The 12,020-nt window shown below is 45.2% G+C and overlaps 1 protein-coding gene across 1 annotated transcript in view; it reads left to right on the top strand.

Annotated features, from left to right (window-relative positions):
- The window catches only part of Ehmt1 (euchromatic histone lysine methyltransferase 1), a 179,980-nt gene that overhangs the window by 125,340 nt on the left and 42,620 nt on the right, over positions 1-12,020 (top strand). The window contains 5 exon segments of the mRNA XM_004640343.2: positions 3,339-3,482; positions 4,425-4,651; positions 5,927-6,100; positions 7,068-7,150; positions 8,276-8,382. Coding sequence (XP_004640400.2) covers positions 3,339-3,482; positions 4,425-4,651; positions 5,927-6,100; positions 7,068-7,150; positions 8,276-8,382 — 735 coding nt within the window.

Below are 12,020 nucleotides of genomic sequence, written 5' to 3'. Positions count from 1 at the left end.
GCCAGCTGGAGAGGTGTGAGGTTCGAACTCCAGCAACCTGAGGCTGACAGCTTTGTGGAAGCAGCCACTTAAAGACCTGAGCTAGGGCCAGGCCCCCTGACTTTTTTTTAGTATTAATCTTTTCAATGACCATGCTCTCTTTGTCTTCAACTTTATAGGTGCTTCTTTTCTGACCAAGCTACACAATTTTGTACCTTTAGATTCTGCGTTTTTCTCCTGGTTCTCATTGTAATTTTGTCTAAAAGTAGCCAGCACCATGCCACAACCTGAACATTGAGCTGCCTGAACTTTCCTCTGACACATTAGTTAATCTACCATCTTTTTAATTCAGCCTCAGCCAAAGTCTTAGGACACGGATAAAACAGATTATTTGCCAAAATGAAGCACACATGGCTTTTAGTCCAGTTTCTGGTAGGGTCCCCATTCTTGACCAAAACCCTGTAAGCCACACCTTAACTGTTTGCATTTTTATTAGCATTCTGATCCTCAGAGCACCCACCATTATCACATAGCAAACACTGCTCACATTCTAGGGTTTCTCTAGCCTAGCTAGAGAAAAAAAGCTTCTTCAAACTTTTTCAGACTCATTCTGAGATCAGTTCCAAGCTTCTGAACCACATAATCAAGTGTGGTCACAACATCATTGACCTTACTCCTGACACTAACTTTCTGTATTAATTGTTTTCTTGTCACTGGAGCAAATATCTAACATTTATAGCTTAAAGAAGGAGAAGTTTATATTGGAAATTTCAATTCATGTTTGCCTGGCTCCGAGGCAGAAGTAGCATAGCAGAAGTGTCTGATGGCAGAGTGCTGCTCAGTCAGTGGCAACCAGGTCGTGAAGAGAGGGAAGAAGAGAGGGGCCAGAACAAGAGCACACACTTCCCACCCGTAGCCCCAGTGACCTGACCCTTTTACCAGAGCTCACCTCCTAACACGGGAGCCACTGAATTTAAAATGGATGTGTCTGCTCTTGTGTCCCTTAGTCACATCACTACATACTACATGCAGGAGACTTTGGAGGACATTTTAGATCTAGACCGTAACAAAAGGAGTGGGGCTCTGCAGAAGACAAGAGCTTGGCCATGTGTTGTGTGCTGTGTGTTTGTGTCCTAGAAAATTAATACAGAGAATCTCTGAGTCCTGGGTATTAGGTGCTCTGAGAAATTACTGCTTTTGTTGGGTATGGGGTAGTCTGAGGGTTATGCTAGCAGTACACTCTTGAATTATTTATGGGTATGAATAATTACCATAAATACTCCAGCTCATCTCTCCTTAACAAAAAGGTTATGAGGGACAGTGCAAATGAAAATGGACCTGTGTGCTGTGCTGGCCTTGCCCTCAGGGCGAGCTGTGAGGTGGAGATTGATTGAGGCTGGGTGTGGTGGTGCACGCCTGTGATTCCAGCACTTGGGAGGCTGAAAATAGGAGAAGCTCTGCGAGTCTGATCTACATAGTGAGACCCTGTAGACTGTGTACTCAATACATAAAAAATAAATAAATAAAATGGAGGATGCTGTTTAGTTTTAAATTTAGGATTAGGTATGGGCTCATTATACTTTGTCTCTGCCTTTGGAACTTTTTCTTTTATTAGAAAGTTTAATAGAACAGTGAGACACTCTAAAGCTGGTAGGAAGCCCTTTGTTGCGATGATGTGAGAGGGTCAAGCCTGGCATATGAGTCAGTAAGGTCTGCCTTGTCCACTTCTCACAAGCCGACCCTGCCTGTCCTTCTGCAGTGAGCTCTTGCTCTTCTGTTTGCTGGCCCTCCATCTGGTCCCTGAGCAAGGCAGGCCAGTATTTTGCCAGTAGGCCCTTTGAGTCTTAACTTACTTCCTGGCTTGTGGCAATATGTGCGACTCCTCCCCTTTGTGGTCCTCCTTTGCACTTCTCCTCTGTCACATGTTTCTGGGTGTCCTCTTTTCCCCTTTCTGTGAAATTTCTTTGGGGCTGCCATGGGTACTGACATGTTTGTTCTCCTTGTTCATTCGTTGTTTCTGTTTTCTCTCTCGTTTCTAACCCTGAGTTTCATTGTTTGTTATAACTAAGGCATGCTCATTGTAAAATTCAGATACTAAATATGTGGATGAAGAAAGAAGTATGAATTGTCTCTATTCCAACATTGAGGTAACTGGTCATTGTAATTTTGTACATATTTCCAGACTTTTCTCTGTATGTACCCCAGGACATGTTGAAGATGATTTGTTTTTTCCTTTAATCTGTTGTAAACATTTCGAGTCAGTTACTATGAATGATCTGCACCCACAGGTCTTGACCAAGGTTGCAGAGCAGAACCATTTGGTTGTGTCAGGGAGGAGGTATACTTCTCTTGGACATGCATGCCCTGTTGTCCCCCTTTCAGTTTTTGTTCTATACATAATGAGGTGATGTCCAAGCTGTCTTTAAAAAAATAAGCAAAAAACCCTTCATGGGTGATTCTAATATAGTCTGGGTAGGCATCTTTGAGGCCCCTTGTTAGTCTAGCAGGTCATGTACCCCACCCAGGCTGCTAACAGCCACAGTCTGCTTTTGAGGCCTGACTAAAAGGTGATGTTTGTACAGCAGAATAGAAGAGTTCCAGAAACTATGTCTTATTTCCTTGGTTATTAGAGTGTTTAAACCTTTATTTATTTGTTTAGGAGGTATTGTAATAGTTCTGCGAATTTTTGTCCTATTCTTTGCTTTTTCCTAATGGGCTACTTTTTTCTTACTGGCTATCAAATGACTTTGTGCAGTGAACCAAGATTCTCTGCCTATGCAGCATCCCCTTTTACCCAGCATGTCACCCTGCGTGTCATATCTCAGCTGTCTTTTTGATGGAGCAGCCATGCTCCACCATGAGAATCTCAAATCTTGGTCCCCTTAGGAATTCTAGGGCCCTCGTCTCTGAAGCAGACCTGGAGACTTGGCTACTGTCTGTTTCTTGCATCTTAGCTTAGACTCTGTGTGCACTGAGTGCCCTGGACTACTTGAGGGTTCCCTATACCATCCTCTTGGCTGTCTCTGATGGCTTGGAATGTCCTCCCTGGTATACAGCCATTTTTCTTTGACACCCAGCTCAGCTTTCCTGTCTGCTTGATGGTTTCCTCCATTTTTTGCCTAGGTTAAGCTTCTTCCTCTGAATGTGATCACCTGGCTGCTATCTTCCACAGGTGTGCAGAAGACAGTAACTCCTGTGTGGGTTCTTGGTGCTAGCAGATGTACAGACGTGCTCCAGACTCTCTCATGTCCATGCTTGTTGTTGGGCACCTCCACATGTTGGGCATGTCCCAGGGCCCGTGGGACGGAAAGCTGTGTCCTTATAGCTCTGTCACTGACCCTGGTCTTGTCTGATTGCAGTTGGGCCGGTGCACAAACAGCGTGGTCAAGTACGAGCTGATGCGCCCGTCCAACAAGGCGCCGCTCTTGGTGCTGTGTGAGGACCATCGGGGCCGCATGGTGAAACACCAGTGCTGTCCTGGCTGCGGCTACTTCTGCACTGCGGTAAGAGCCCAGCCGCCATGGGCCTCTCGGGCCTGTGTCTTCTGCAGAGGCCCAAACTGCCAGGCAGTTCATCCCAGGCCTGGGCCCCACGTGAGGAGGTTCCCTGTGCTTCCCATGTCCTGGCCACACCTTGAGCTTTCTCACCATGGACACATACCTGCTCCTCCCATTTTGCTGTACCCTTGGCTCCCCTTGCAGTGCCTGTGAATCCCTTCTTGTCTGAATGCAGAAGAGGGACACAGCTGTAACCTTAATTAGACATCTGTACTTACTTTCAGTAGGCTCCTCCTATGGAGCCCAACTGGGGCTCTGTACTAGCATTCACCCATAGCCACAGGTGTATGTAGGCACCCTGCTACCCCTTTGTGTCCTGAGCCAGGAGCTTCCATTAGAGGCTTGTCTTTGAGCTTCACACCTTGTGCCCTTCCCTCTCTCCAGACACCCTTTTTGTGCTTCTTATGAGAAAGAGAAGTGCTTCTCTGCATCTCGTCTCTGTCTGTTGTCTGGTGCTCATCTGCCTGTGTTCACTCAAATGCCAGGAATGAGCCCTTTATTCCTGCTTCAAGACTTTTGTCTTGTCTGACCCATCAACTCTGTGGAACAGGGTCCTACCCAGTGGTCCTTATCCAGACCAGGACTTCTTATATACCTTCTTGCTCTATTTGAGTGGCCAGACAGCAAGGACTCATTCTTCTTGGTTGTGGGTGCCAGTGGACAGTGAAGCAGCTGCTGCTGGCCTCTGCTGCCTGGAAGCTACAGAGTTGAGGGAACTCTTTGTAGATACCATTCCTGCTCCTTGCCAGCTGGGGACTGGGCCAGCACTGGGCCCTGGCTGCTTTGCCTTGCTCACTTGCTTGGCCCAACTGGCTCAGTTGAGCTTTGTTTATTTTTCTGAGTATTAGCCCCAGTTTTTGAAATCAATCTTCGCCTTCCTGTTTCCAGGGTAATTTTATGGAGTGTCAGCCTGAGAGCAGCATCTCTCACCGTTTCCACAAGGACTGTGCCTCTCGAGTCAACAATGCCAGCTACTGCCCCCACTGCGGGGAGGACACCTCCAAGGCCAAAGAGGTGACCATAGCAAAAGCAGACACCACCTCCACGGTGATGCCTGCCCCTGGACAGGAGAAGAACTTGGTTGCCGAGGGCAGGGCCGACACGACCACTGGCAGGTACCTGCTGATGTGGCTCTGGCTGAGCTTCCACCTGGTCTCCCTGAAGATGTGTCAACCAGTTGTTACTGGTTTCCACTGCTTTGTCCAGAAGTCTCAGCTAATTCTGTTGCTCGTAATTTCTGACATTTATTAAACACTAGCTGGGTGTGGTGACACATACCTGTAAACCCAATTATTTATGAGGCTGAGGTAGGAGGATTGCAAATTTGAGCCCACCTGGCCAATTTAGCAAGGCCCTATTTCAAAATAAAAAATAGAAAGGACTGGGGATCTAGTTCAAAGCAAAGGTCCTGGTTCAGTCTCAAGTATCGCACACCTGCGGACAGAAGCACTGATGTTCATTTGCTGTTATTTGTACATGAGCCTGTCTCTGTCTGTCTGGTTTTTTTTTAAGGGGTAGGGCAGTTGAGACAAGATCTTAATGTGTAGTTCAGGAATTACTATGTAGCCAAGGCTGGCTTCAAACAGTGGTCTTCCTGCCTTCTCCTGAGTATTGGGGTTACAGTTACATACCACCATGCCCAGCTTTACATGGTTCTCTTTCAAGTTTGGTTTTGCAGGTTCATTTGTCTGTTTTGAACCAATTTTCACACCAGCCTAATTAGAGTGACTTTATAATGTTTTGTCAACTGCCCGGTCACCACAGGTGGCTGTTGTACAATAGCACCTGTCAGCTGCTGCAGGCTGTTCCTGTAATTCCTCTGACAGCAGGATCTCCAGCTGTTGCTAAAGGCAGGAAACACAGTCCAGAAGAGTTAGAAATGCTCACACAGACATATGTATTTGCCTTCCTGAGAGAATCCAGCAGAAGCAGCTAAAAACATAGAGTTGCCAGGTCAGCAAGAGAATAGGCAAAGCACGGCAGTTGCATCCACCAGCCAAAATCCTGCTAGGAAGATGAAGCAGAAAGCCTTTCAGAATGGCAGCAAAACCTATGAATTGCCTCAGCAGAAAAGAGACTAACCTTAGTGACTATCAGTGCTGGAAGAGGAAACTAAAACTAGATTTTGGGTGGAGACCTTAAAACTAAGGCCAGGAGTGTATCAATCCCTTCAGAGTAGTCAATGGACTCAGTGTATCTGGGTTATGGTTGGGGGTTCTAAATTCTGGGTACTTCCCCAGGGACACACGTATAGTCACTTGGTTATCTATTGTCTTCCCCTAAGCAGCTGGTGAGGGAGATGGGTTGTTCTATGTTTTCATTGGTTTCCATGAGAAGGGAGCTTTTTCAAATGCCAAAACTCAACATTTCAATGGTTTCCTCTCCTCAAGCACTGCTGCAGCCCCGCTCTCGGAGGACGACAAGCCACAGAGCACAGCTCCGCAGGCACCCGAGGGCTTTGATGCCACAGGGCCAGCTGGGCTCGTGAGGCAGACCTCTGGCCTTTCCCAGGGACCCGGGAAGGAAACTTTGGAGAGTGCTCTGATTGCTCTGGACTCAGAAAAGTAAGAGCTGGTCTGCATTTTAGAGGTGGCTCAAGGCCTGTGTTCTGCTCTGGAGTCACATGTGCATTTCATCTTTGGAATAACACTGTTGGTCAAAAAAGTCTTTACACTGTTTGGGGAAGTAATTGTAAGTTTGGTGTTTCTTATCATGCTGAGTTGGGACAGTCATATGAGCTTTGAAGACATGCCTGAGAGAGCCACCTGCAGACCTTGATGGAAAAACTGCTGTGTGAGGGTTGAGGTGGCATCCTTGCAGCTCTGGGCCTGCTGGGGCATCCCTGTCCTCCCGTCCCAGGACAGCCTCACCTGCCCTAGGGAGGCTGAGGGGACCATTGCAGCAAGCCTGCCCTCTTCCATGGAAGGAGTGACATGTATACTCTTCTGCCTAACAAAAAACTCTGGTATTGCTAAATCCCATCCTGATTTTTCTGGTGCTGGGTAACCTCTTCCTGTGACTTTCTGTTGTCTCTCTCTACCCTGGTCTCTGAGTCTGTCCTTAAGACTGTTCTGTCCATCTGATGGCTCACTGTCCCCGGCCTACTGACCATGCCCTGGCTGTCACCTTAGTTTTTAAGGTTTTACAGTGGATGTGCCACATCCCCACTTTACCTAGGCCCTTCCTCACTGCTAGAGGCTGGCCATGTAGCTCAGTGACAGTGCTGTGACCCATGTGAGACTGAGCTGCAGGCTCAGCCTTCTTGTTGTGCCAAGTATGGGTTGATGGCTCCCTGGGCCTTCCTTGGCTTACATAGCAGTGACTCTTGTATGCTCTGGGTCCTGTTGTCATGCCATGGGGCACCCTTGTAGGGTACATCATTCTCATGCCGTGCCTGAGAAGACAATGGCTGGTCTTGCTCCCTGTGACTGGAGGAGCTGACGGGGAGCCCTTGCCATGTACCTTCAGTTCCCCCATTGGGTGAGGTCTGGCCCAGGCCTGTGCTGACTGCTGTCCTCTACTTTCCCACAGACCCAAGAAGCTTCGCTTCCACCCGAAGCAGCTGTACTTCTCAGCCAGGCAGGGTGAGCTGCAGAAGGTGCTCCTGATGCTGGGTGAGTCTGTGGCAAGAAGAGCAGAGCCACCCTTTTCTTCTTTTATTTTTTTGTCTCTTTTGAGATAGGGTCTTGCTACATGGTTCAGGTTGGCCTTGAGCTTACTTTGTAGCCCAAGCTGATCTTGAACTTGCAACAATCCTCAAGTCTCAGTCTTCCTAAGGGCTGGGATTATAGATGTGTGCCGCCAAGCCCTTTATTGCCCCTTTCTCAGGAACCTGATCTTGTATTTTCTGTTCAGAAGCCTCTCATTCCTCTGATATTGAAAAGAGGGGCCCATTGCTGTTCACCCTGTTTGTGATGCTCATTCACCTGCTTCTGGCACTAGAAATACTCCCTGTGTATTTCTAATTTTAAAAAAGGAATTAGGTAGGTAATTATAAGACAAACAGAAACAGATCCGAGAAAGCATTTGTGTGGTGGGGCTGTGTTGTGACCTGTTGCAAGGAAGGAGCCATGCTGTCTGCTGATGGGGAGCATTGTGTGCCTGCTGTGCCACAGCGGTCCTGGCTGTGTTCCTGCCTTGTGTTTCCTGACAGTGAGCCCTCCCAGCTCTGGACTTGATCCCTCTGAAGTTTATCTTTTTGGGGTTGAAAAATGTGATTGAAGAGCCCTTTGCCTGACAGCAGGTCATGAAAGAAACTGAAGGTTACTATAAAAAGAGAGCTTTATTTAATTTTGATCAAAATAGCAACTTCACTCACTTCTCTCAAGTTTCTTACAGTATTAAGTCACATCACTAGTGCATAGTTGGTTTCTTGGCTAAATGTGCAGATACACACCAGCGGGGCTCATCTTGGGCCTCTCTTCTGCTCCCCAGAGGCCCCTATCCTTAGAGCTTCGCCTGCTCTTGTTAGTGTCCTCACAGGTATGGAGGCAGCTGTAACTCGGAGCGTTCAAGGACCCTCAGTTAGGAAGGGCCATGAAGGAGCAAGTGTATTTGTTGTCTAACAAATTGATGTGGGACCTGGCTTGTCCACCACATGGGACAGGGTGATGTGGAGGCCTGGGGCATGCCCAGAGCTGCCTGCTTATCTCCAGGTGGCCAACTATGTAAGTACTGCCAGCCACTCTGAGCGTCTGAAGTACACCTGACACAATTAGTAAAACCGTGTTTGTTCACAGTGGATGGAATCGACCCCAACTTCAAAATGGAGCACCAGAATAAGCGCTCCCCACTGCATGCTGCGGCGGAGGCCGGCCACGTGGACATCTGCCACATGCTGGTTCAGGTTCGGAGGGCGGCACTCCCAGACCTCTTCCCTGGCTGTTGGTTGTAGTGAAGTGACCCTTGGTTTTAGCACATGGTAGAAGTGGCATGTTGTGTGGTGCCCCCATAATGTGGCGTGCCCAGTTCCAGCTATTTGTCTGGTGTTTGCTGCCATGTTCACTGCCACACTTCTCTGTGACCGGTCCTCAACTTATATTTTGATCGCAACTTAGTTGCAGTTTTTAAAATATTTACTGATTGCCTGTACAGAAGATAAGGGTTTATCTGAGCCCGTATCCCTTCTTTCCTCCCCAAGATCTGGGTATTCTCCTTCACTGTTTATATTGTGCCCAGAATTGGCTTTAGTTATGATTGTTTAAGTATTTTCTTAAGTGTTTCCATCTTTAATTGACACATAACAACTGTACATGTTCATAGAATACAGTGAAATATTTCCATACATATGCACAAAGTGTGTTAATCATATTGGGTTACTGGCTTAACTGTCACCTTGGACATCTATAATTGCTTTGTGTTGAGAACATTTAAAATTCTTTCTGAGCTCTTTTGAAATACTTAAGTAATTATGTCAACTACTGTCTCCGTGCAGTGCTGTGGAACACCAGAGGTACTCTTACTCTGCAGCTGTGCCTTGTACTCATGGACCATACTCTTCCCCCCCGCCCAAAGTTTTATTGATAAACAGATAGCAATGAGACAGTTTCAAATCAAATCGGAAGTACAGTTTCAACAAATAATACACTGCATATATTCTTCTTAGTGGTTAATTGCTGTACAGGATGCGGACTTGTGATCCTATTTACAAACACCGTTAGAACAAATCATTCTATTCATTAAGAGAATGCAACTATATATCTATCCTAACCACTTTGAATATACAGATACAAAATGGACATTCATCTGTATACCCCATTTTTTCTAAGTTCCGTTATTGAATATTATAGGTGTGTAAACTCAGTAAAATATTCTACAAGAGTCCAGTAGCCCATAATAGCATTGGGTCTTCTGTTTAACTGGCAATGTCAGAAATTATTGACCTGAGTCTCCCACAGCTCAACATAACAGCATGGCTTTGTTTCCTATATTTCGTCTTCATACTTTTCTACTGGATGGTTAAGACCAAGGTAAAGCAGGACCTATGCACCAAGAGTTGTAGCTTTTTGGTCTGATAAGGTCAGTGAAATTCCCTCAGGATTTATCCTGAGATCCTGTACCTCAGATTGTAGAACCTTTGTCAGTGCAGCTATGTGGATGAGTCACGGCCATTGCTTGGCCAATGTGCTCTCTGTGAATGCCTGAGAGAGTGTCTTCTCCCGGACCATACTCTTTTTATCCCTCCCTTTCCACCCCTACTAGTCTCTGACAGCCACTGTTCTGGCCTTTATAGCTACATGTAAGTGAGGACAGACAATATTTTTTTTTCTTCCTGCCTATTTTATTCTACACAAAGTCCTCTAGTTCCACCATGCTGCTGCAAATGGCAGAGTTTTTATTTTTCTTCATGGCTGACTATTCAATTTCTTTTTTCTTTTGAGATTTTAATTTTTTTCATTTTAATTTTTATTAGTACATGTTTGCAGTACACAGTGTTTACATTTCTCCTGTGGAGTTAGTACAAATGCATAACATCTTGATTTCTTTGCTTCCCCTTCCCTGCCTTTTCTCTTTCATCTCTCTTTGTCCACTTCCATTCTGTAAAAGATCTATCCCCTACTGTCTTTTTTATTTATTAGCTTATTTGTTTACTTTTGCATTTTGGGGAAGGGCCTACAGGGTGTTCAGGGTCTCACTACTAGATTGGACTAGTAGTGATCTGCCTGTTTATAGCCTCCCAAGAGCTGGGATTACAGTGCGCGCCACACAGACCCAGTCTCATTCTCCACCTTAGCGTGCCCCAGGGGTGGAGCTGGCACAGCAGGCCTGGAGATTGAACCTCGGCCCTGCGCCTGCTTGCAGGTGCTTTAATCCACTGAGCTATTTGGGCAACCCTCTTCCTGTCTTTTATTTTGCTCTTCATTTATTTGTACATTCCTTTGAGATTTCACAACTCACACTACTGTGTTTGTTTTCTTTTTACTTTTTTTTTTTTGGCAAAACCAGGGATTGAACTTGGGCCCTTGTGCTTGCCAGGGAAGCGCTTATTCTACTGAGCCTGTCTCCCCGGCCCTGGAAGTGTTTGTTTTCTAGCTTGTGTCTGATTATGCTCAGATGTTCATTTCTCATTCCTGTTTCACTGAGTGTGACTTTTTATAAAACTACTTTCATATACTTCCCAGTTTTCTTTTTTTAACCTTTTCTTTTTATTAGCAGAGCACATCTTTATCATACATATTGATCATATTCATTGTAGGAAATTTGTACCTGTACATGATGTATGTTAGTTCTTCTTCTCCATTCCCCTCCCCTCCTTTCAACCTCTCTTCTCTTCCCCATGTGTAGTCTTTGTTTCCATTTTTTTCTTTTGCTCTTTTTTTTATTGGTATATCTTATACATACATAGTGATAACATTCATCACAGGGGATACATATATTTACATGATATCTTGCTTTTTTTCCTCATTCCTTTTTCCTCCTTTCAGCCCCTATTTATTTACAAAAGCTTTGTTCCTATTTTTTCCTTTTTTTTTTCTTTTCCCTTCCTCCTTCCACCTTTTTTCTCTTCCCATTTGAACATGCTCTTCCTTCCCAGTATTTACCCTCCATTATGATTCTTTCTTTCTTTCTCTTTTTCTTTTTTTGCTAGCTCAGACCACCCTAAAGGCAGCGCTGGGGTGGCACGTGGTGCCCGGAATCAAACTGCGGTCCTCTGTGCCTGCCTAAGCAGGTGCTTTAGACCACTGAGCTATCTCGCCAGCCCTATGCACCTTATTTACCTTTTGAGTTGCTCATGTAAGAAAAACAGTGCAGTATTTAAGTTGGTGTGTCTGATTTATTTCACATAAGATTATGGTCTTGAGAGCCAGGGAGATAGCTCAGCAGTCTCATTGCCTGCCTGACAAACACAAAGTCCTGAGTTCGATCCCTGGTTCCAGTTGGGGTGGCGGGGAGATGACAGTCTTGGGGTCCATCAGTTTTCCTACAGATGATCTGAGTTTATTCTTATGGCAGAGGTAGTACTCCACTACATAGAAATGCCACATTTTGTTTATCAATTCATCTTTTGATAGGTATATGGGCTGTTTCTAACATTTAGCTGGCATGAATTGTGTTCTATTGATGCTTTTAACTCTTGGGAAGATGCCTAGAAGGTGAACAACTGAGTCAGATGGAGCCTGTAGTTTTAGATTTTTGAGGAATCTTTGTAGTCATTTTGTAGTGGTTGTGGCAGTTTCCACTCCTACCAGCAATTGAGAATGGTTCTTTTCTCCATAGCCTCATCAGCATTTCTTATTGAGTGATTTCTTCATAATAGCCATTATTTCAGGTGCCCAGTCTTCAAATTTAAAGAGGTCTGATTATTTTTATTTTTTAGTTCTCTTTAATTTCTTTTGTCAGTGTTTTGTAGTTTTTATTGTAGAGCTTCTTTATCTCTTTGGTTAAAATTATTCTTAGGTACTTTGTTTGGAGCAAACAAATGGGATTTCTTTCTCAATCTTTTTCTTGGAAATTTTTCATTAGGGTATTAAAAAAAAAAAATCA

The sequence above is a fragment of the Octodon degus genome, unplaced genomic scaffold (genome assembly GCF_000260255.1).
Source record: "Octodon degus isolate 3935 unplaced genomic scaffold, OctDeg1.0 scaffold00123, whole genome shotgun sequence".
In the NCBI taxonomy this organism is placed as follows: Eukaryota; Metazoa; Chordata; class Mammalia; order Rodentia; family Octodontidae; genus Octodon; species Octodon degus.
The sequence above is the reverse complement of the archived record's forward strand: the minus strand, read 5'-3'. Positions and strand labels throughout refer to the sequence as shown.